Source organism: Diadema antillarum, unplaced genomic scaffold, assembly GCF_040938485.1.
Source record: "Diadema antillarum isolate AM-2024a unplaced genomic scaffold, OU_Dant_1.0 scf00000153, whole genome shotgun sequence".
Lineage (NCBI taxonomy): Eukaryota > Metazoa > Echinodermata > Echinoidea > Diadematoida > Diadematidae > Diadema > Diadema antillarum.
In genome coordinates this window covers 841,575-866,393 of record NW_027271042.1, presented here as the reverse complement: position 1 = coordinate 866,393, position 24,819 = coordinate 841,575, and the positions used below count along the sequence as shown (strand labels likewise).

Genomic DNA, 24,819 nt, shown 5'->3' with positions numbered 1-24,819 from the left:
CAATCACATGGTTTGTGCATCTTTCTCTTTACATTTACAGAGCGAAACATTCTGCTGATACGCCTTCACATTTTAAGTAATTACGAACATTTTTCTTTCTCCTCACAAGAAAACTGACAACAAAACAAAGTAAAGAGCTGTGAAGCTACAGCACTGCTTATCAACCTCAACTTGGATCCCACAGTAGTTGAGGTCTGAACACAAGACTAGCAGACCACGAGGGGGCCTGGTACATCTAAGTATGCAGTGCACCATACAAAATCCACAGAGCCTTTTGTTCTTGTCTGTTTTTATATTCAATGGGAACAACTAATATCTTCTACCTTGTCATTTTCCAGTAATAGACCTTCAGACAGGGTATATATCATATGTACACTAATACATCAAATCTACTCCTTACAAGAAATTGTATTCAGCTCCCGTTCATTTTGACAGAGGACATAATTCCCTGAGATATCATGTTCGTATTATCTGACACATCCACTGTATCACACAATTCCTGTGAATCACTGAGCCACATCCAACTCACATTGTTTGTAATCTCCTCCTCACCATACAATGGATATCTTTAAATGCAAGATGATTCTTCCGTATCAGAAACAGAAACAATTTTTTAACTAATGACAGGTAAAATTCCACTTCAGTATCACCACATGGGAGGGGCCTTGAATGCTTAATTCTTGTTCCCATAGCAACAGGCAGAACTGAACTGCCTCCTCCGTCAGCAACCACCAAGATGTTTCTCTTAGACTGAAAAAAAAAAAACCCCAAACAAACTACAACATTCTGATCGGTTCAAGAGATGAGAAGAGAGGAGGATTGTCATTTTAAAGGAAATTAAGGTTTCCTCTCATTTGGGACCCATCCATGTCAATCATTGTTACAATGTTCACTTCACATTATCTTCTTCAGACGGCACAGTGTACAAATCCACTAGACTCTTTTCTTTATCATATCATTGGAGACACGAAAAAGTTTCAAGCTTGACTATAGCTGGGACCAAGAGCACAGAGTGTGTCATTTGCCAATGTCACTATTTACTCTGATGGAACAGCTGATTTTTTTGTTGTTAAATATTTTGAATGTCCTTATCAAAGCGTTACAGGTTTCTTTCACGACACATAATTGGGTTGACATGTTGAATTCAAACACATATTTCATAATTGTACATGTCATTGGAATAGAAACTTGACAGTGCTTGATGAGTAAAGTGACCACACAGTGAGAGACAAGTGAAGAGGTGGTGTAGAATCTCATATTAAAGGTGATGGTGGAGGCATTGCATACACCAAGAACAAATAGCATCTAGACCAGACAACCAGCACTGAATGAACCAAAGACAGCTACAAAGGGTGCAGGCATCCTGTGCTGATCTATCTCTGTGGAGTCTTAAACTTTGGATTTGTGCATTATATGAACACATGCCCAGTTTTGGTAGGCAAATTGTGACAAAGTATCCATCATGCTTTTTATATCCTCTCTGAAAGATAAGAAAAAAAAAATCTCAACAAATTCAACTTTCTACAGACAAGAGTACAATCGGGATGTACTAAACAGTAATATCTCACAAGATGCCACTCACAAAACACAAGATAATCTACTATACTACACTATCCCTCCAGGTCATGATCCCAGTGCTACTTGCTCATCTCCCCCAGAAGGTCCAGCTCACTGTCCTAGTGTTGAGAGGTGGCTGGCAGTCACTGTCAGATGTCTATCAATGTCAATCCAAGAGGAGTTTTTGAAGCAAGCTGCTACTCTTCCCTTCTCCATCATGACCTCCCATCTGAGAGAGAGAGGATAGACAGAATGACAAAATCAATATAAAAATTGACAGAAAGAGAGAAAGATAGAAGAGGACAGAACAGACAGAAATAGCATGGTAGAAGCAAGGAAAGAAAGTGACATGACTTACACAGTGGACTCCCGTTATAACAAAGTCCTCGGGACCAGCAGTTTTCTTTTGTTATATCACAATTTTGTTACAACCGAACATATAAACAGCGAAAATACATAGAGAGAGTAGATATTGTTGCAGCCTTAATTTTTAGTTTGTTGTAACCGGAATTTTGTTATAACCGTGCTCATTATAGCGGGAGTGCACTGTACTCAATGCAACATGACTGCAGAGAGGGATTTCATATTGAGAAATAAAACAAAACGCTTGCCAAGTTCTCTTCCTTGCATCACACAGTAATACGGGGGAAAAGATATCACCTTTACATTTCACGCTACACACTGTACAGCTTTAATTTGGCATTATTGTCAACATACATCAAGTAAGCCACACCTAACCCATTTTTCTATTCCAATTACTCTTCCACAGTATTTCTCATGCTTGTTATCTCACTCTACTCCACACCATTTGATCTATGACAGTTTCCTGTTGAGTTCCAGTACTAGTCTCACTACTGTCTCTACCTATCTAAACTAATGGTCTACTTCTCTGCACCTCACCCCGTCCTCCTCATACATTTACCCCTACTAACTATACATGTCAATCCTTTCCCCTACACCTTACTGTAAATGTGGAATTTTTTGCAAGAATATTCTTTAAGTACTCTGTCGGGTTAGATGAATTCTACGGGCTTCTAACTGTGCAGACCGAAAAAAAAAACCTAAAGAGTATTACAAAATAACAAGCAAAATTGTCCCATGCTTTTATTTTCATGTTAGTTTCATGTTGAGTGAAATGTGCAAAAACTGCAACGTCTACGGTACTTCATTCTCCCCGTACATGTCCCTTCTCACATCTACTCCTTAACTCTTATTCCATTCTTCCTCCCATTATATAACTCTTCCTACTGTCAAAGTGGATATTTTCAGGCGACTAATTTTTCGTGCTTGGAAGGGCAAGAAGAGTTTCACATGTTTTTAATTCTGCGGAATAAAGACATCACGCACGGGAACATATGGCAAGCAAAAATATTCGTGTGCTTTTATTTACGTGCTAGTTTCTGGTTGCGCGAGATGCGCAAAAATTTCAACACCGCAAAAACTTCCACTTTTACAGTATTACTGCTCTTTCCCCTTTGCTTCCATCCCTCAACTACAACTCTACCTCTACTCACCCCCCCCCCCCCCCCCCCAATATCTTTTCAAAATATCCCTGCCCCTATCTAACCCCTACACCCCTGATCTGAACTCTCCATATCTCCAACCTAGTTTGCAGGCACAAACCCTTGTTGGTCAGAAAGGAGTCTGCGTGCACCAAGACTACAACACGCACCACTAGCACTGCAGGTTACAACCCAGGGTCTATGGGACAATGCCAGGGTGGTGCATGTAATAGTCTTGGCGCAGACTCCTGCATACTATCTCCTCCCTCATTCTTACCTCATCCCCTGGAGTGGGAAAACCTTGACCCTGAGGGGGGCCAGGGTTCATTCCTCCAGGCATCCCTGGGTTGCCGGACACTCGTTGCCGAAGCTGATTGCGGAAGAGGTTGGAGGCACGTGTGGCAGCATCTGGGGCATCCTTAGCATTAGAGATCTCCACAAACTCCTGCAAGATGAAAGATTGACAGGTTGATGTCAGTCAGATATGGTTCATACCACAGGCTGATTTGAGTGAAATACAATTCATACCACAGGCTGATTTGAGTGAAATACAATTCATACCACAGGCTGATTTGAGTGAAATATAATTCATACCACAGGCTGATTTGAGTGAAATACAATTCCCACAGGCTGATTTGAGTGAAATACAATTCCCACAGGCTGATTTGAGTGAAATACAATTCCCACAGGCTGATTTGAGTGAAATATGATTCATATCACAGGCTGATTTGAGTGAAATACAATTCATATCACAGGCTGATTTGAGTGAAATACAATTCATATCACAGGCTGATTTGAGTGAAATACAATTCATACCACAGGCTGATTTGAGTGAAATACAATTCATACCACAGGCTGATTTGAGTGAAATATAATTCATACCACAGGCTGATTTGAGTGAAATACAATTCCCACAGGCTGATTTGAGTGAAATACAATTCCCACAGGCTGATTTGAGTGAAATATGATTCATATCACAGGCTGATTTGAGTGAAATACAATTCATACCACAGGCTGATTTGAGTGAAATACAATTCCCACAGGCTGATTTGAGTGAAATACAATTCCCACAGGCTGATTTGAGTGAAATACAATTCCCACAGGCTGATTTGAGTGAAATATGATTAATACCACAGGCTGATTTGAGTGAAATACAATTCATACCACAGGCTGATTTGAGTGAAATATAATTCATACCACAGGCTGATTTGAGTGAAATATAATTCATACCACAGGCTGATTTGAGTGAAATACAATTCCCACAGGCTGATTTGAGTGAAATACAATTCCCACAGGCTGATTTGAGTGAAATACAATTCCCACAGGCTGATTTGAGTGAAATATGATTAATACCACAGGCTGATTTGAGTGAAATACAATTCATACCACAGGCTGATTTGAGTGAAATATAATTCATACCACAGGCTGATTTGAGTGAAATACAATTCCCACAGGCTGATTTGAGTGAAATACAATTCCCACAGGCTGATTTGAGTGAAATATGATTAATACCACAGGCTGATTTGAGTGAAATACAATTCATATCACAGGCTGATTTGAGTGAAATACAATTCATACCACAGGCTGATTTGAGTGAAATATGGTTCATACCACAGGCTGATTTGAGTGAAATACAATTCATATCACAGGCTGATTTGAGTGAAATACAATTCATACCACAGGCTGATTTGAGTGAAATATAATTCATACCACAGGCTGATTTGAGTGAAATACAATTCCCACAGGCTGATTTGAGTGAAATATGATTAATACCACAGGCTGATTTGAGTGAAATACAATTCATATCACAGGCTGATTTGAGTGAAATACAATTCATACCACAGGCTGATTTGAGTGAAATATAATTCATACCACAGGCTGATTTGAGTGAAATACAATTCCCACAGGCTGATTTGAGTGAAATATGATTAATACCACAGGCTGATTTGAGTGAAATACAATTCATATCACAGGCTGATTTGAGTGAAATACAATTCATACCACAGGCTGATTTGAGTGAAATATAATTCATACCACAGGCTGATTTGAGTGAAATATAATTCATACCACAGGCTGATTTGAGTGAAATATGATTAATACCACAGGCTGATATGAGTGAAATATAATTCATACCACAGGCTGATTTGAGTGAAATACAATTCATATCACAGGCTGATTTGAGTGAAATACAATTCATACCACAGGCTGATTTGAGTGAAATATAATTCATACCACAGGCTGATTTGAGTGAAATACAATTCCCACAGGCTGATTTGAGTGAAATATGATTAATACCACAGGCTGATTTGAGTGAAATACAATTCATATCACAGGCTGATTTGAGTGAAATACAATTCATACCACAGGCTGATTTGAGTGAAATATAATTCATACCACAGGCTGATTTGAGTGAAATATAATTCATACCACAGGCTGATTTGAGTGAAATATGATTAATACCACAGGCTGATTTGAGTGAAATATAATTCATACCACAGGTTGATTTGAGTGAAATACAATTCATACCACAGGCTGATTTGAGTGAAATATGATTAATACCACAGGCTGATTTGAGTGAAATACAATTCATACCACAGGCTGATTTGAGTGAAATATGATTAATACCACATGGATGGGGATTCCCTCAACCATTTCGCTCAAATACTCTGTCCAATTAGTTCATTTATCCCAAATTGACAGTAAATATGGAAGCAAGTTGGTGAACAAAATAAAGAAGAGTAGGATTCACATCAGAAGAGCTGCTCCACAGCAACAGCAGCCCATAGTTGATTAATGCTCGATTAAACTTGTGGTGATAAAGCACTCCATGATTACTATTATCATCATCTAACAGTGCATTTTGCCGAGGAATGACACCACTTGACAAAATCACAATCATATGGTGAAAAATTATGACAATGAATATGACAAGATTTAAGGAATGAGAGAGAGAGCCTCCAACGAAATGCCAGAATGGTGTTGTTTATGGGTGTGAGCAGCTGACATCCACCCTGTCCTCACCTGATATCTAGCCCTGGCCTCCTGCCTGGCTTGATTCTCCGCAAACGATGGGTTGGCACCAGCTCTCACAGGGCCCGTACTGTCAGGTTGGTTGCCATAGTTACCAGTAGGGCCCTGTTGCAAGTTTTTTGCTGCGTCCATGCTGCTAGTCTTATCATCTTTGTTGTAAGCTGCTACCAAGAATGGAAAGGATAAATAGGTAAAACATTTTAAAATTAAAGCTTCAATCTCACACTGAGGAATGTAATTGGAGGATTTAAAACTAAGTGTTTGGTATATGACAAAATCAATTATTGATATGTCTACTGAATTATACAATGCATCCACGACTGAAAATGGATGAAGTATTAATCACTTGCCAACAGCACACAGATTAAGTCACACACTAAATATTTAAAAACTATGTCAAAAACTGGAGACAGCTTAAAACAGGCCCCATATACATATATATCTCACTCAAGGCCACAATTTCACTAATTGTGAAAGGAGAAACATCGTATACTGGAGTCACATCAGACACTTATTAGTAAAGATTTAACTATACGAACATGAAGAATCAAATCATCAAAATCATGGACATGAAATACTTATCTACAGTAGGATGATAATAGTTTAAAACAATGGTAAATATTCTTTTTTTAGGGATATCTGATCAACCCATATGGAAATGAAGTATGGTAAACTTTTTATTATAGAAGTTTGAGGTAACTACACCCTCTTTTAAAAAAAAGTTACAGACTTACTCTGATCAAGGAGGTCCATTGTGATACCAAGCATATCCAGATCAGATGTCACACCAGCTGGGTTTGAGGCGGTTCCACCAACAGGCAGCTTTCCTGTGGGTCCAGAGGAAGGAGTGCTATAAGCCCCACCCCCCATAGGGTTGGGCTGGCTCGCCCCAGGACCACTGGCTGAGATGGAGGAGGTGGTTGTGGAGGTGACTGACATACTCTTCAAGCTTTGCTGCTGGTTTCCAGGAGCTGTGTGCTGCTGAGGGTTTGGTGGACCGGTGGATGTTGGAGGAGTGGCTGTATTGTTGTTGTTATAACTCATACTAGCCAGACTGGGTAGGTTGGCTGGGGTAGGAATGGATGTTGGTACAGGCAAGCCTGGCCTCATTCCAGCCTGAAAGACAAATTATCAAAGTTTGCTCTTACATCCATCCACTTTAGTTCATCACTTATACACTAAGTTACATTCTACTGATATAATACACCAACATAGAACAATCATCTCATCTAAAATACAGCACTTAATCTTCAGGGGTTTTGATTCCTGGACATGACTTCAATAAGATGCAGAAAAGACTGAAATATGTGCAGTTTTAAAATCATGAAACTGAAGTAAAACAGCAGAGTGTGAACTTTCAAAATGCGATTTACTCTCTCTGAATCAAGTCTTCTTAGAAAGTTGATTCCAAGAAATAATATCTCTCCTAACAGCTTGTTCAAATATTACATACATAAATCATTTCCTTTATCTTTAATTTACATTCCTTCCACACAAATCTGCTACAGACAAGAAGGAAGTACACATACCTAAATCTTGTATAGGTACTGAGAGGAAAAAGGAATGAGAAATCTCCTTGTAATGCTATGATATAATGTAACACACCACATAAAGTCCACCACCTATAGGCCCAAGAGGGAGATTGGTGCCTACCTGACTAGTAGCCATGCTGTTGACCGGAGTCCTTCTGTTCCTAGCAGTGTTGGTCAATTCCATGCTGGCCGATGGCATGGGTTGCATGCCACCACTGAAGACATCTGGTCCCATGGCTCCTTGACCCATTGTCTGACCCATGCCTTGAGACATAGTGGCCCCTCCCATTCCTTGGTTCATTCCCATACCTCCAGGCCCCATGGCCTGGGCTCCTGATCCAGTTTGATTAGGGTTCATCTGGCCTCCAGCCCACCTCATGTTGGAAGGCTTACCCCCACCCGCAGTGACAGGCATCTGGCCTCCTGTTGCTGGCATGCCACCTCCCTGCATGGGTCCCATATTGGCTGGCATACCCATGGAGTTAGCCCTCTGCAGCTGTGGCTGGAAGCTTTGTCCATATTGACCATCGCCTTCCATTCCTGGAGTCATCTGCTGAGGTACACTCAGGGACCGACTCAACATGTGGTGCTTCATTCCCATGCTTGTCATACCATGGCCTTGGCTCATGTTAGGACGAGGTATGTTGGGGTTGATCCCTGTGGGTCTCATACCTCCCATCCCTTGGTGCTGATTAGGGTTCATTCCCATTGACCCCTGTCCAGGTGGCATCATATTTCCCATTACACCCATCCCACCAAAGTCCTGGGGGTAGTTCTGTCCCCCTTGGTACCCCATGTGCTGGCCTTGTGGAGGCATCATTGAACTGAAAGGAGGCTGTCTGAAGTCTCCGCCAGGGGATCTGTGGGAGTACTGCTGGGGGGCCCCACCCATAGGATGCTGCATTCCCGGCCCACCTCCTATCGGATGACTCATTTGGTTGGGGAACATCATCTTCGACTTCTGAGGCTGTGAATGAAACACAAAGAAAAACTCTAATTCACATATCACATCTTAAACCATACAAATAGGTTTGGATGAGTGTCTCATTTTACCCACTGAAACTATTTCCAATTTTTACATATCACACCACAGAATTACATGTACAGAGTAATGCGGGTCTCAATAATCGGAATCTTCAATAGGCATAGTCAGACTGGCAAAAGATCGAGAAGTTCACGATCATGATGTCTCCTTGATCCTTTGTCATTCGATCACACTGGCAGAAGATTGACAAGTTTGGCAGAGTGGCAACGGGGGAAATATCCCTAGTTGGAGCAGGAAGTTTTGCAGGAAGTTTTGAGGGAAGTTTGCGGTCACACTAGAAAAACTCCGAGATCTTAACTATCGTGATCTTAAACTTCTCAATCTTTATGCCAGTCTGACCGTGCCTAAAGATTTGATTACATTAAGTGAGTAGTCTCATGCTAATGATTATAAATCCTGAACACTGCACACTGAACTCTGTGTCGATATATGACGACTGCCCCCACATTGTCAACTAGACACTTTTGTGGCTTCACAGCTAGAAGGACATGCCGGTCAATGTACAGACTAGCTGAGATATATTTCCAACCTACACTTACCTGTATGCTGACATTTGGAGGAACTATGTTGTTTGCAGATGAGAAGTCGCCATAACCTTGTGAGTCCATCTGCAAAGAAGCACGATCCAGCAATCAAATACAATTTTCATCCGAAGACAAATGAATGAAACAACTCAATTTATTTAATATAACTAACTCAAGAATTCAGATACAAGATATCCAATTCCCATGGAAACTACAAAACATATGAAGTTCAAAATAAATGCCTGGAAGGACCTTTACATGAATAAATTTGCAACTGACTTCAAGAATGAAGAATCATGATTCTCTTCCCCTTTAGTTCTTTCCAGAAAATATCTTAAAACAAGTAAAATGTCAGGAAACATTTGTCATTTTCTTTCTGGTCACTAAAATCAATATAAATCTCAAGTAAACAAAGTGCACTTTTTCTTCTCTCTCTGTTTGTTCATGATTGTGCTAAAATTCACTGATCTACATAGAGAGTCTACTGAGTGATAATACTTGGTTCCCACCACCCCAGACAGAGAGAAGGTAAATTATAGAATGCATTTTTCAATGCTTCATATTCACTTTTTGGCTGGTATCCGAGCTAGCCACAACACCGACCTGTGGTGCAGAAAAGGTTTGTTGCTGCTGCTGCTGATGCAACATCATCAAGTTCTTTTGTTGTTGCTGTTGTTGATGTTGCTGCTGCTGTTGCTGCTGCTGCTGTTGCTGGTGATGCTGTTGTTGTTGCTGTTGTTGTTGCTGTTGCAGCAAACGTTGTTGTTGCTGTTGTTGCTGCTGAACTTGTTGCTGCTGCAAGATTTGTTGCCTCATATTCCATCTCTGCAATGAAAAAGTAGAAGACGACATGAACACAAACATCACTCTTCACCCGAGTCTTGTTCTCTTAGCTTCCTGTCAAAAAGCTCCACAACACAATACCTAGAACTTGAAACAGATCAACAGTACTGTAAAAACAGAAATGTTTGCATGCATTTTAACTTGCAAATTTTGCAAGAGCCAAGTTTTGCAAAATCAAAATCAAAATACATGTGAAAGTTGTGAACACTTTCATACTGGATTCCTAACGAGTGATTGACACGCAGTCATCTTCACAGTAAAAGTCGTTACCAGCAGCATGCCAAATATCTCTAGAATCTCATTTGAAGACAAATCACATTGAAGCAACACAAGTACATATGACAAACGTTATCAGAATTGGATACAGTTTTTCAAATCCCTGTCCTCTTCTTCACACTATAGAGAACAGATCAGCGGTATTCATTGCAACTGATGGAAACAATAGCTTAAAAACTGACACAAATTGTAATCGTACAGATGGCTTTTTTTTTTTCCCTTGCCAAAGCGATACTGCTTGTAACAAGCTGCAGATTCAAATATTTGCATAAAAATGTAGTAAGATCTCGGTACAGATTTTTTTTTTTATCCAGAGAGTCAGTAATAAACCCAAAGCACTGAATAGGAGGGGTAAGGAGTGTGTGGTCACAGGGTGATGCTCTGATTGACACGCACCTGTTGGTGTGGTTGCTGCTGTTGTTGCTGTTGCTGAGGCTGCATCATTTGGTGCTTCTTGCTTTGTTGCTGACATTTCATCAGCAGGGCTTGTCTCAGCTGCCTTTGTCGTTGTGGGAAAGGACCAAGACCACCCATCCCACTGCCGCCAGGTCCTCCCATCCCACCAGCCATGGGGTGTGGTGGTTGACCCTGCTGGGGGTGCATCCCATACCCCATTTGGTTTTGATTTATGTGGGAAAGATTTGGGGTTGGGTAGCGGGGGCCCTGGGTTTGTGGCCCTCCCATCACCATGCCCGGCATGCCCTGCTGTGGCATCTGCTGTTGCTGCTGCTGTTGCGGGTGTTGCTGAGGCATGTTGCTGTGTTGGTGTGGCTGGTAACCACCCATGTTGGGACCTGGTCCAGCCATGACAGGATTTGGTCCAGGCACGCCAGTCTGGAAATTATTCTGCTGCATGCCAGGCTGTGAGAGGAGGTCAGTGATGGGGGATACTCTGGAATCCATGCCCTGGCTGGTGGCCACACCTGTGCTCAAAGGTTGCTGCTGATCTTGCCGTGACTGTTGTTGCTGCTGCTGCTGTGGCATGCCACCCGTTTCAGGGTTTGACCCAAAGGCACTCTCCATTGACATGTTGCTGCTCTTCAGGAACTGTTCAAACTGCTCCAAAAGCATGGCATCTTCTTCAGACATGGAAGGATCCGGGGCGGAGGCAGCCTGCAGAGTGAGGTACAACAATAAAGGTGCCATGTCTGCATTAAACAATGTAGGTGTGGTAAGAGTGGCATTTCAAATGTACATGAACAAGTCTCTGGCCTTTAACCCTAAAAAGACTGGGGGGGGGGGGCCTAAAAGGCCCCCCCCTCGACATTTCGCGCGATTACACTGCAACACGCAATGCTCTCGCCGCGATGCTCTATGACTTTTTTCTTTCGAGTTTCCCGCACATTTTGACACCAAATTTGTGACGCCCGGGGGTACGGTTCTGAAGTTACATAACTTTTTGTACATGCATGTGAGACCGAAAATGGCTCAAAAATGTGATTTTGTGTACAAAGTCAATACAAATTGAGTTTTATCACATGGTTCATATAAATATGCTTATTTTTACTCTCAATGGCTAAAATCAATTTGTTTTAGTAGTATTATGCTTCAAAAAGGGTCTGCCACAAATTTTGCTGAAAAAAACAACAAAAACAAAAGGTCGAAAAAACAAAGAAATACATAAGAAATTCATAAAACAATAAAATAAATAAGAAATCAATTTTGATACTGAATTTTTTTTCAAGTACATTTGCTAAGAATGCTACAAAGAATATCTAGACCAAAAATGAGCACTTTTGGAGCTTTATTTACTGATTTAGATAAAAAAGTCTGATTTCTCGCATAAATTAGTATAATTAATCAAAATAAAATAAAAGAAGACTATTTTGGAAAATTTAAATATACGATCTTGTAGATTACATCGCACACTATCATTGTGCAAATTTCCGCGGCGATCGCGCGATCCACGGCCGAGATCTTAAGGGGGGGCCCTTTAGGCCCCCCCCAGTCTTTCGAGCTACCAAAATAGCCCAGTCTTTTTAGGGTTAAACTGGAGAAGAGCATAACACAGGATCACATACACCTACAAGCTCATTAACATGCAAAAACGAGGATTTTCATTTTCCATGTTATCTATGATATTTCAGTAAGACTGAGTGATAGTACCATGGGTTGACAAGACAGAGGCCATACAGAGAATACCAAGCTCATTGGCAAATAGGGTCAAATTAGATACACCTTCCGAGGCAATGGTGGAAAATGTGAACATGACATATACGTCACAGTGGTTATCAAATGCATGTCCTCCAATTCTGAACAAAATTGTGAGGATATCTACCTTCAAAGATAACATTCCATTTCTACATTGTTTGTTTTGTTTCTGGCATTTGTTTTGTCTCTTGGTTTGCAAATGTCTGTTATGTCTACAGGTGCCATAGTATGTTGCACACTCATTCAAGGGGATGGCTAGTAACTGATCAGTGGGAATCAGTAGGAATGCTGGGGGATGATTGTTCCAATTCTTGTGGGATTCATTTAAGAATACATTATATATCTATTGTTGTGTGAAAATTATTTGCTTCAGAACGGTCTCATATTCAAGTAACGTGCAGTCTAATGCCCCATCGCTGTACAGGCATGCTAACCTGGAAACATTAAACTGCACATTTCTTGAATATGAAGCAAATAATTTTCACACAACAATAGACATATAATGTACTCTTAAATGAATCCTACAAGGATTGGAACAATCAGCCCCCGGCATTCCCACTAATTCCCACTGATCAGTTACTAGTCATCCCCTTTAATACTGAACTTACATACCCCTACAAATGTTGCAATCAGATGTTTGATTTCCTAACCTTCAGCTTGCTAAATTCCTATCCTACTGAGATTACTTCTAATTTCTGTATAAATGTTAAAAGTATCCTACGGACTTGGTCTTTCCACTTACAGATTGCTGCAACTGTAGCTGCTGAGACTGTTGCTGCTGTTGACCTCGAAGCATCTGTTGAGCTGCCATGGTCTGTGCAGGTGTCATGCCGCTATCCATGGGTGCAGTCTGGTTGGGTGGGGCTATCATGTTTGCACCAGACTTGGGCACCTGTAACTGCTGGCCCTGGGCCTGGCTGGGCCTAGGACTGGGTCTGTTCCCTGGGCCATGCATGTTCATCATATTCTGGCCACCCATACTTGAGTTCTGCCCTGCCATGGCCGGCTGGGGAGCCTTACAACTTGACATGGATGCATGGGATTTTGTGTCCTTGGACTGAAATGGTGTCACATTGGTGTTCCCAGGTGTGTTTGCCTTTGACTGAGGGTCTAAGGCTAGGAGAGGCTTGTCAATGTCATTACCAGTATTCTCCAGTTCCTTGAGGAGTTCATTGATGGCACTCTGCTTATTGGGATCTGGGTCATCCACAGTGTCAAAAGCCATCATCATCAAATGCTGCATGATGGCATCAGACTCCTCCAGGCCGTCTCCCATCACTCCCTCCATGGACACGCCCCCTTCTTGAGAGGTGGCTGGCATGTGAGGTTTGGTGGTTGTTACGGTGGGACTCGTGGTCGAGTCTTGAGAACTCTTGCTATCCCCATCGCCCTTGATTCCCTTCACGTTGGAAGATGACGCATCATCCTCCATCAACAGCTGTTGTAAGAGAACATACTGCCGTGCCTTCTTCTTCTGCTGGCCTGCACTGTTTCCACTGCTACTCCCGCTGCCGTTCCCACTGCTACTTGTGCAATGTCCTGCAGCATTCTCACTATCAGACTCAGATTTCTTCCAAAGCGTTGTCGTAGAAACCACAGTACTACTCACAAATTCTGGCTGCTCTTTAGGCAGGAGTCCTGTGCCAAACATAACCTCCTTTTCACCACTCAATAATTTTCCAATGATCTCTGTCTTCGCATTCTCTGCAGGCGGAGCGTCGTCCTTCCCAATCTTTGCAGTGTTTGCATTTTTGACAGCTTTCTCCATCATGTTTCTCAAAGAGTTGTTATCCAGGACCTCATCGTTTTCTGAGAATCTTTTCCTGGTGCCCTTCTGGGAAGAAGGAGTTGGTGACACGGTCTTGCTGCTGTCAATATCGTTTTGCTCTACCAGAGGATATGAAAAACAAAAGATAAAACTTGTGAGTAGTTTACAGAAATGGTTATCACGGCAGGCTGACCCATGCTTGGTCTTATGACAGAAATTTGCTTCCACAGTCAAATCCTTCAATCATAGGAAAGTATAATTATGGAAAATACAACAACAGATAGTAATTATGCATTCATTTTGTTCTTCCGGGCACAGGATGATTCAGTCTCAACCATAACACAAGCAATTCTAAAGCAAATCTCATCATTTTCCTGATCCTCCAAGTATCTCCCCTCCCCTTCCTTACAAAAGAAAAGAAAAGAGGAGCTAAAATAAGCACATAATAACAAAAACAGAATTTGGAAATAACTGTGTTTGATATAATTAGGGTAACTACATTTCTAGCTTTCATTAAACTACTGATAAGCACATGAAAAGAACTCATAGTCTTTGACAAATTATTCCACTTAGTGCCAGCAAGAAAGATAGATGATAAGATAGGGACAAACCTTCTTTGTCTTTGAGGAGATCTTGAAGCACACTGTGCTGCTCCTTGCTGTCTCCATCTTTCTCGTTGGTGTCAGGGCTGGGGTTCATACTCCCGGAGTCCTCACCCCTCGCCCCTCCTCCTCCTGTCCCTGAACCTCGCATTCCTTGACTCCCCAACATCTTGTACACATTCCCAGATTGATTTCCTGGCAAGAAGACATCATCAGAATTGTCCTGGCCACGAAGGGCTGCTGATGTTGCCGTAGCAACTGGAGGCATCTTGTTACGACTGGCCTGGTCCCGATTGTACATCATGTTGGGGCTTGGGCCAGGCATCCCACGGCTATACATTGAATTGTCTCCCATGACAGGTGGGCCTCCCATCTGGGTGGAGTTGTAGCTATTGTTGGCAGGAAGCATACCACCTCCTTGGGAAGTCATCTTCATTTCCCCTTGTCCCAACAAGTTTCCTGGGTTAGGTCCATTACCACCACCAGCATTACTGACAGTGTTGCTGGGTCCACTGCTACCACTACCACCACCACTATTACCACCACCATTCCACATTCCAGCTGGGGGCTGTTGCTGCTGTTGCTGTTGTTGCTGTTGCTGCTGTTGTTGTTGCTGTTGTTGCTGCTGCTGTTGTTGTTGTTGCTGCTGTTGCTGTTGATGTTGTTTCTGCATGAAACTCTTGAGTTGCATGAGTTGATGTGGGGAGACATTTCTAGTTTGGTTTGAGAAGGCTTCTAGGATGCGAGTCGTGCTGGTAGACATGTTGGGCATGTGAGGAGGATTCATGTTGGCCTGTGGCATGGTAGAGTGAATTGTGCGGTTCTGCTCCATATCCCTATCAAAGACAACACAACAAAATTTTGTTTCATAACTAGAAAAATATCCATCAATCTTTACATAATCTCTGAGAATCACATACTTACAACCACTTCATTCATATCAAAGAAATGTGGGAGAATAACCAGTAACACTCCCATAAATCAGAACAAGTACACAAAGATCGTTCACACAAAAATCTCAGTCCAAACTGCAAACTGTTTAATATAGCCACAGAGTGGGGAATACTCTACAGAGGTTTGTTGAACCATGTGACTCTGAATACCTGCTTTGATTGACTATCATTATCTGTTAAATATTGACATCATAAACTTGTAGAAAAAGGTCCGGACCAGTCTCTGCACTGCATCATCATTACATTGAATTAATGTGAGCCATGTGTGCCTTAACCCATTGAGGACGGACTGATTTTTGCTACAACACACATTTCCCATAGACACTTGCCAAGTACACTTGCGACTCGTCCTCAACAGGTTGACTTTGCTATTATCATACAACTTCTTCAATTTTCTTCATCACAACGGTTATATTAATTTCAAATATTATTCCACAGAAGAGGCTCATACTGAAATATGGCAAATCTGTAACAGCTTTAGAAATTTGCACAATGACAAATGCCATGATTTATCCTGTCCAATCTTCACCCCCGTCACACGAGAGGCGGTATGAGCTGGAATGCCGTTGGAATGAAAATTCTTCCTGCATTCCTGCATATTCGAAGTGCATTCTAAAAATTCTGACGACATTCTGAGTAAGTTCCAAACATTTGGGCCCATTCTTGTGGCCAGCCCGAATGTTTTACCCATGCTTAAAACATTCGAGGAGCATTCAAAGTGGAGAAATATCGATCTACATTCGAAGGATATTCTAATTGGACTCTGATTGCATTCTAAATATTCCTACAGCATTCGAAATATTCCTATGGCATTCTAACAGCGTTTGAAACAATCTGACCTTATTTGAGGGAGAATCGGAACGGTGTTGCACTTCAAATTCTGCCAAAATATCTCAAATGCTCAAATGCTCACACAATCACCACCAGTTAAATACTGGTTAGTGAAAATGTTAGAGTAAAGATTAGAGCAAGGGTTAGGTTTGGAGTTAGAGTTTGGGTTACAGTTAGGATTAGGTTCAAGATTAGGAGTAGGGTTAGGGTCACGGGAAGGGTCTGGGGTAATTGCCCAGGGGGTAATTGGCCCAGATACTCTCTTTCAAGGAGGTCTTGCTGGAGGACAGTGATCTGTAGCAAAGCAACATGGTGATTGGTCCAACAGTCCAAGGTGAAAATCACCATTTTATACGCTATCGGAGACCATTCCGGGGGCATTCTTGACACACACAGGACATTTGTGTTGCATTCTAAGTACATTCTTAAGTGTATTCTAATTTTTCGGGCTGCATTCTGTTTGAATTCATGAACATTCAGTATATTTGGTAGCCATTCCGGGAATGTTCTGACCGCATTCAAAATGAGTTTGTACTGCATTCGAGGCGCTTTCTGACCAACAGACTTCGGGCAGCAATTGAACTGCGCTCGTGCGGCATTCGAAGTGCTTTCTAAAAATTCTGACCGCATTCTAACAGCATTCTGAATATTCCTACAGCGTTCCAAGTACATTCAAGCAGAAATCAAGAGCAAAGTCATTCGGAATGTGCAAGAATGATTCGAGAAGGGTTCGAAGTGCATTACAAGTATTCGAACAGCATTCCCTACCAGGCTGTTAGAATGTGAATTTTTCTCCCGAATGTGGCGCGAATGTTGAGATTCCTTAATTCTGCCTAGTTCTGCTTGATTCGTGCTGATTCTGAATTAGTGTGATGGGGGTATAATGCTCTCTGTCATCGTCAGTATCATCACCTGTAGGACAAATATTTTTCATACTACAAGACATTCTCAAACTGGTAAGACCTGAATCCTATGATGTAGCCTCACCTCATGATAGTATGGACACAGACGACAAAGTCTAGCTGTCCCCCTGGGTGGTGGCTCTGTGAAGTGCAGCAAGACGTCTGAACCAGCACCAAGTTATCCTTGTACACCTGGAACTTGTATACAGGAGTTGAGCTTTTTCCTTTCTTCATAGCTGGCAATGAAAAAAGGAGAGTATCACACATACATGTATATTCTTTAAACTCTCTATGTCATGGTCAATGATGTATCAAGGAGGTTCGAGAGATGGAGTTACAACTGACTATAATTATCGAATCAGCTGTCAGTTTTCTACGTGTAAGGCGACAGACATATACCCCCTCTTGTGTCTGAATTTGTAGACTAGTTCCCCAATTCTGTTAGCGCAAGGGTAAAGTTTCTGCCAGCAGGTTCTTGACCCTCGACAGTCATTGCCCTTTTTATACGTAACTCCCCAAAACAAAGACCCTTTTGATTTATAGACAGGCAGCTCAGATGGACTGGCCGGAGTGATCATAACATTAGCCAGAAAGAGTCATTGTGAGTCATCCACCGTCCGGATGCAAGCGGCAATGTTGAAAGCCCAAAGTGTTGATATTTAGATAAATTATCCCAAACTCCGAGAGGAAACTTCCGCCAGATTTTTGTGTTATATTGAGTGGTGTTGGCGTCGACTGTCTCCCAACCTGCCACACATCTGTCTTGACCACTATCCCAATGGAGCCCCCTAATGACTCGTGGTTTAAATGTCCAAGACAACTTGGTTAATTCCTGGAACATTTCTTGTATTAATCTGTCATCCCTTGTAGGCGGATCATGATACTTAGGACCAATGAGATGACTTATCCAAGATGACAATCATTTTAGCTAATCTCAGGACCTCCCCAAAAAAGTAATCATTATGGGATAGAAATATAAAGAGTAAGATTAAGATGAGGAGTGATGTGGGCGTGAAGTGAGATGTCTTAGTGGGTGTGTTAATGAATGTGTAATGACCTATATATCCCCAGCCTTTACCCCAAATCCTGAGTGGAGGAAGTGGAGTCAGTAGTGTGGAGTCGAGTCGAGTCGAGAAGCAGAGAGACCAGTCCCAGAGCCGCCCCGGCCGAAGTCCCAGTCCCAGCCCCAACTCCAACCCTATCTCGGCTCCCGTATTCCAGTTCCCGTTCATCTCCACTATTCATCTGTAACTTACTAATTTTTCCGAAGCTGCACATCTTTGAAATATAGTCCAAGTTTTGACTGGAAATTGAACTTGTAATTATCAACATCAGTAACTTCGTTCGAAACCTAAGCAACGAAAATCGGACTGTTGTGAACGCCAGTAATTTCATTCGGAACAACAAAATAATACCAGTCTTGTCCACGGGACTATTTCATCAAAACTCCACGCCTTCATCAATTTAAGACATCTCTTCAAAGAACAAGAACCCCAATCGGCAATGCCCGTGTTAAACCTTTGCACAACGAGCAGAGGAGATCCAGCCGAACAGATGCCTTGTTCCTGAGATGCCCCACTCCCAGAGCCGCCCCATCCCTGGAGACGCCCCATCCCTGCAGTAGACGCACCATCCCCGGAGTCGAGACACCCCATCCCTGCCGTCACCCGTGTCGTCAAAGGAGGACTTTCGCGTTTATGTTTTGTGTGCACATTTCTTCGGACATTCGGACACTCGCGTCAAACAAAAATAATAAGTAAGTGGCCACACATATTAACTTCATTTCCCCACTAACTTTCCCTATCCCTTCCCCGAATAGAAACAACTAAAAGGTCAGTGTGTTTGAGAGTGTGATGTGTGTGAGAATTGATAAGCTGCCGTTTGGTTATTGTATTGAAATGATCACATTTTGTTAAATAATTTATACCAACCTGTCTGTCATTGATATTTCACGCCTGGGTGGCGGGTGAATAAAGTTGATTATTGTGATCCCAAATTAATTTCCTCAAACTGTTTTATTTGACTGTATTTAACTAATTCATTTTCTAAATTATTCTCTCTTTTTTTCGGTGGTTTATTTGTTAACTCGACCCTCACCTCGGTAGTGGCGAGCTAACAGACCTAAACTTAGCCACATACCGTGAGTCTGAACTCCCAATAATTCTTGGCGAGGTAAGGCGTGTGAGGGGGTGCGAGACGGAACTCCAGACCTTCAGTGCGTCATCAGCACGATGCTCTACTTTTGAATTTGTTTTAGGAATTTTAAACCCTTGAAGCCCCAATTTTTTTTTTCTTATTCAAAATTTCCCCCAAAGACCCAGCGGTTATTTTGCTTTATTTTGATCACCCAGTCATGAGATATAGGTAATGTTTCTGTTTGGTAATTATGATTGATGTTTAATGAAGTTGCGATTTGTAATTGGCTTATTTTTTTTAGCATTTCATAGTGCTTCAATCAGAACATTAATGTTAGTGTCTTCACAATCTTATTTAATTTAAGCTATCAATATTTTTCACTGGATTCAGAGGAGTATTAAATTGCTGACAGAATATCATCTTATATGTGAACAGCATATTATTCTTAGTAACAGACTGCTCCTACTTCGCGGCCCTAATTTGAATATCAAATTTCTCCAGCTTTTTCACTTTAATTACCTGAAGTTTGATTTTGTGTTTGCGTGTTGCTTTACAAAATTTAAGGACGCATGACAGTATAATTTTGTATTGTACTGAAGTGCATAAGCATTTGGAAGGCATGACAGCATAACTTTGTTTGGGAAACAATTTGTATGGCTGTGGCGTGCTATGAAATGAAGTGTGCCATTCGTACTACCTGCTGAACTCCAGGCATTGTGTGTCGTGGTGATGATTTTTCATCATACTTGTCTGTGAATTTATTTGTATCTTGTGGTGATTTGAGTGAGTGAGGGAGTAGGTTTCATTTGCTAATTGCGATAATATAATTATCTATTTGCCTGTTGTCATATTTTGATTTTTTTTTTGTAGTCTTGTTGTCTAGACATTATGGCTGCTTTGCAAGGGGATTGTGTTATTCTAGTCCGTAAGCTTAACCCCCGAACTACCGAGGAGACATTGAAAACTCATTTAGGTACTGTAGGTGAGGCAATTCGCATAGTATTTGGGAAGGATTCCCTGACTGGGGAGCCTACTGGGAATGCCCACTGTGCGTTTGCAAACAAGAGTGTAGCAGCTGAGGTGGTGGCTAAATTAAATGGTAAGGAATTGGAAGGCAATGAGTTAGAAGTGATGGGAGTGCCCAAATCCCACCTAGTACTTAAAGTTGAAGTCCCAATCGATCCAGAGCCCCCACGTAACCCTATGTCCCAGTCCCAAACAATAATTCAGAGTCCCCTGAAACTATCCCTGTTCTCGGGAGAGTCCAAACCTAAGGGGGGAGAAGTCTCTTTCGAGGTGTGGAGGCAAGAAATTGAATGCCTCAAATTAGAAGAAGGATGCAGCCCTGCCTCTCTTGCTAGATTAGTGCGTCGCTCCCTAAGAGGAGAGGCAGGCCAATTAATATTGAATATGGGGGTGGATGCAAAGGTGGAAGAAATTGTTCATAAGTTAGACGGCTTTTATGGGACAGTAGAGTCTGGAGCTGTACTACTCCAACAGCTCTACTCCACAAAACAGAACCCAGGGGAAAACGTCACTGCATACAGTGCACGGTTACAACTTGCAGTAGACAAAGCGGAACAGAGGGGTGGCCTGTCGCCTTCTGCTAAGGATGAAACCTTGCGTGTAGTTTTTTGGAAGGGGTTATCAAATGAGGCGATAAAACAGGCCATCCGCCACAAGTATGATGCTGTGAAATCCTTTGATGAACTTGTTAGAGCGTCCAGATTGGTCGAACAGGAGGCACAAGACTTCTGTAACTTCCACTCTACCCCCCAACACCCCCGCCCCAGAGTAGGTGCCCATGCCACCCAAGCTCAAAGGCCAAAAGAAAACCGCCCTGAGTTAGAAAAGGAAATCGGGGAACTCCGGGAGAAATTACAAGAAATGGAATTAGCTAGTCATGGATCCCAATTGCAATCAATGCGCCCCCGTGCCCCAAATGGACCCTGCTATAATTGTGGGCGTCTTGGCCACTATGCTCGGGAATGTAATGCCCCGAGAAGGAGACCCCAATTTCAGCCACCCCACCCCCACCCCTCCTTTGCTCCACCTATGGAATCCATCCCTCCCCTAATGTCTCAACCGGCAAACTCTAACTACCCTTTAAACAGGAACGGGCCTCTGCCACGGGGCGGGCAGTAGGCCATGTTGGTACTCACAAGGCAACCACACAGGGCCCCCCTAAACAAATCGTAGACAAAATGGTAGGTACAGCTAATGAGGCAGTCGCTATCATTAATGGAAATAGGTGTAAATGTCTTCTAGATACTGGATCACAAATAACTACCTTGTCAAAATCGTTCTATGAGTCACATTTCCCCAGAGTCCCACTACGCAGTCTTGATGATTTTCTTCGAGTTGAGGGTGCAAATGGTCAACCTGTTCCGTACTTAGGTTATGTTGAACTTTCAATTCGTCTCCCTGGTTCTCTCCCAAGCCCTGATTTTGACATAGATGCCCCAGTTTTGATTGTGCAAGATACCCCATACAACAGGAAAGTCCCTTTGTGTGTAGGTACGAATGTGATTCAAATTTGTGTTGAACGAGGTGTGTTGATGTTTGGGGAAAACTTTGTGACAGATCAACAAACTGACCATGTGTGGCAGTTAGTGTACCAGTGCATGCAGTTACCTGTAGGTGTGAACCCAAAAGGTAAAATAGGGATAGTTAGGAGTGCAGCCAAGCGCGCAGTTAGGGTTCCTCCCAAACAGGCCGTAATTCTAGATGGGGAAGCCCCTCTCCCAGCTGCAGGCAGAGCTTATGACGTAATAGTAGAGTCTAGGACACCAAATAGACTACCGCTCGGTGTTCAAGTTGATCAGAATGTTATCAGGATAACCAAAGAAAACCAAAAGGCTGGAAGGGTCCCAGTCTTGGTACAAAACCAGTCAGACAGTCCTGTGTGGATTTATCGCAACATGATACTAGGTGAAATGTATTTGTGTGATGTAGAGGGTACAATTAATGTCAATTCGCAGTCTATAAATGGTCAGGACGTAGGAAGTAGGGATGGGATTGTAGAAGGGCTAGATTTCTCTAACTCCCCTGCATCACCCGAAGATGTTGAACGTGTCACGCGAGTAATTAGCAATTACCCACATGCATTCAGCCAGTCAGACATTGATTTAGGCCATAGCAACATAATTGAGCATACAATCCCTCTCACTGATTCCCAACCTTTCAGAGAGAGATACCGACGCATACCCCCCTCGATGTATGCCGAGGTACGAGAACACCTCCAATCAATGCACAAGGCAAATGTCATCCGAGAGTCCTTTTCCCCTTACGCCAGCCCCGTGGTTCTTGTAAGGAAAAAGGATGGCTCACTCAGATTTTGTATAGACTTTCGGAAACTAAATGGAAAGACAATTCGAGACTCGTATGCCTTACCACGGATTGATGAGACATTGCAAATGATGCAGGGAGCAAAGTGGTTTAGCTCACTGGATCTCAAATCCGGGTATTGGCAGCTAGAAATAGCCGAAAAAGACAAACACAAAACAGCATTTGTCTTACCCCCTCCTTTGGGATTGTGGGAGTGTAATCGGATGCCGTTTGGCTTGTGCAATGCGCCAAGCACATTTCAGCGCGCCATGGAAAAGTGTTTGGGGGACCTCAATCACACCTCCTGCGTCGTCTACCTAGATGACATAATCGTGTTTGGTAAGACAGTTGAGGAGCATGTATCTAGACTAGAAGCTGTAATACAACGTCTTGCTGAGCACGGTTTCAAGCTAAAAGCATCAAAATGTAAGCTTCTCCAGACCCGAGTAAAATACCTCGGACACATTCTCTCGGCTGAGGGAATTGAAACCGATCCCGACAAAACTGAGTCAGTTCGAAATTGGCCTACCCCACAAAACGTAAAGGAACTGCGATCTTTCCTCGGCCTAGCTAGCTATTATCGCAAATTCATCCCAAATCTCTCGAAAATAGCTAGTCCTTTGCACGAACTTCTCGGAGGCCCCAAGCGCAGAAGGGGCAAGACCAAATTCTCCCGTCCCCCCGTAGCACCACCGTGGGTCTGGAGCAAGAGGCATAGTGATGCTTTTCAGCAAATTAAGGACCACTTGACTAGCCCCCCTGTGCTTCAGTATGCAGATTTCTCTAAACCATTCATTCTGCATACGGATGCCAGTACACAAGGTTTAGGTGCAGCCCTATACCAAGTAGACGAGGAAGGCAGAGAGAGGGTAATTGCCTATGGTAGCCGGACACTCAATTCCAGCGAACGAAATTGCCCTGCCCATAAGTTAGAGTTTTTGGCTCTTAAATGGGCTGTGACAGAGAAATTTCACGACTTCTTGTATGGAAATAAAGTCCATGTTGTCACTGATAATAATCCCCTCACGTACGTCCTCACCACTGCCAAGCTGGATGCTGCTGGGCACCGTTGGCTAGCAGCTCTTGGAAATTATGATTTAACCATAGCATATCGCTCCGGCCGAATGAACGTAGATGCAGATGCCCTCTCCCGCCGACCTCTGTCTGAGTCACCCGACCCCACCCCTCCAATTAGCGGGGAAGCCCCTATCGGTAAGGACACAGTACAGGCTGTAATAGACTATGCGCTGCATGTAGATGTAGAGAATAGCCCCTTCGTTGAACTTGTACACCAGGGCAGTACTTGCACTGGCGAAGCGTCCCATGAACTGAGTAATTTCAATGAGCCCAAGTTCCCCAGTGAGCCACCAAACTGGGCCCAGGAACAGAGGGAAGACCCTGTAATTAGTAAAGTAATTAATTACATAGCTAGTGGAGTTTGCCCCCCAATTAGGATTCGTAAGAAAGAATCCCAAGAAGTAAACATGTTGCTGCGTGAATGGGACAGATTAGTTTTGAGAGAGGGTGTGTTGTATCGAAGGAGAGTGGTCGAAGGGAAAGAGTTGTTTCAGTTAGTTCTCCCCCGTAAATTTCGCTGGTTAGCTATAGAGCCCCTACATGACGAAATGGGCCACCTTGGAGTAGAGAGAACTACTGATCTCGTCCGAAGTAGGTTTTACTGGCCCCACCTAGGTCGTGATGTGAAACAGTACATCATAACATGTGGTCGATGTGTCAGGAGGAAGGGCGTCCTAAACTCACGTAACACTGCCCCCATGGTCAATATCAAAACCACGCGGCCCCTCGAACTCGTTTGCATGGACTTTTTGACACTGGAAGA

At 42.7% G+C, this 24,819-nt stretch overlaps 1 protein-coding gene across 8 annotated transcripts in view; it reads right to left on the bottom strand.

Moving 5' to 3' along the window:
* LOC139721979 (uncharacterized) overlaps positions 1–24,819 on the bottom strand; it is a 175,460-nt gene continuing 150,641 nt past the window's right edge. For 5 of the 8 annotated variants that reach the window (XM_071633302.1, XM_071633303.1, XM_071633301.1 and 2 more), the window contains 11 exons: positions 17,602–17,752; positions 14,840–15,666; positions 13,203–14,347; positions 10,706–11,422; positions 9,758–10,015; positions 9,206–9,274; positions 7,743–8,588; positions 6,824–7,205; positions 6,081–6,253; positions 3,337–3,504; positions 1–1,786 (listed from right to left, as the gene is read on the bottom strand). In XM_071633302.1, coding sequence (XP_071489403.1) covers positions 1,724–1,786; positions 3,337–3,504; positions 6,081–6,253; positions 6,824–7,205; positions 7,743–8,588; positions 9,206–9,274; positions 9,758–10,015; positions 10,706–11,422; positions 13,203–14,347; positions 14,840–15,666; positions 17,602–17,752 — 4,799 coding nt within the window. In that variant the 3' untranslated portion in view covers positions 1–1,723. The remainder of the gene's footprint in view (positions 1,787–3,336; positions 3,505–6,080; positions 6,254–6,823; positions 7,206–7,742; positions 8,589–9,205; positions 9,275–9,757; positions 10,016–10,705; positions 11,423–13,202; positions 14,348–14,839; positions 15,667–17,601; positions 17,753–24,819) is intronic. The other 3 variants (XM_071633306.1, XM_071633299.1, XM_071633305.1) reach the window with 2 other exon arrangements.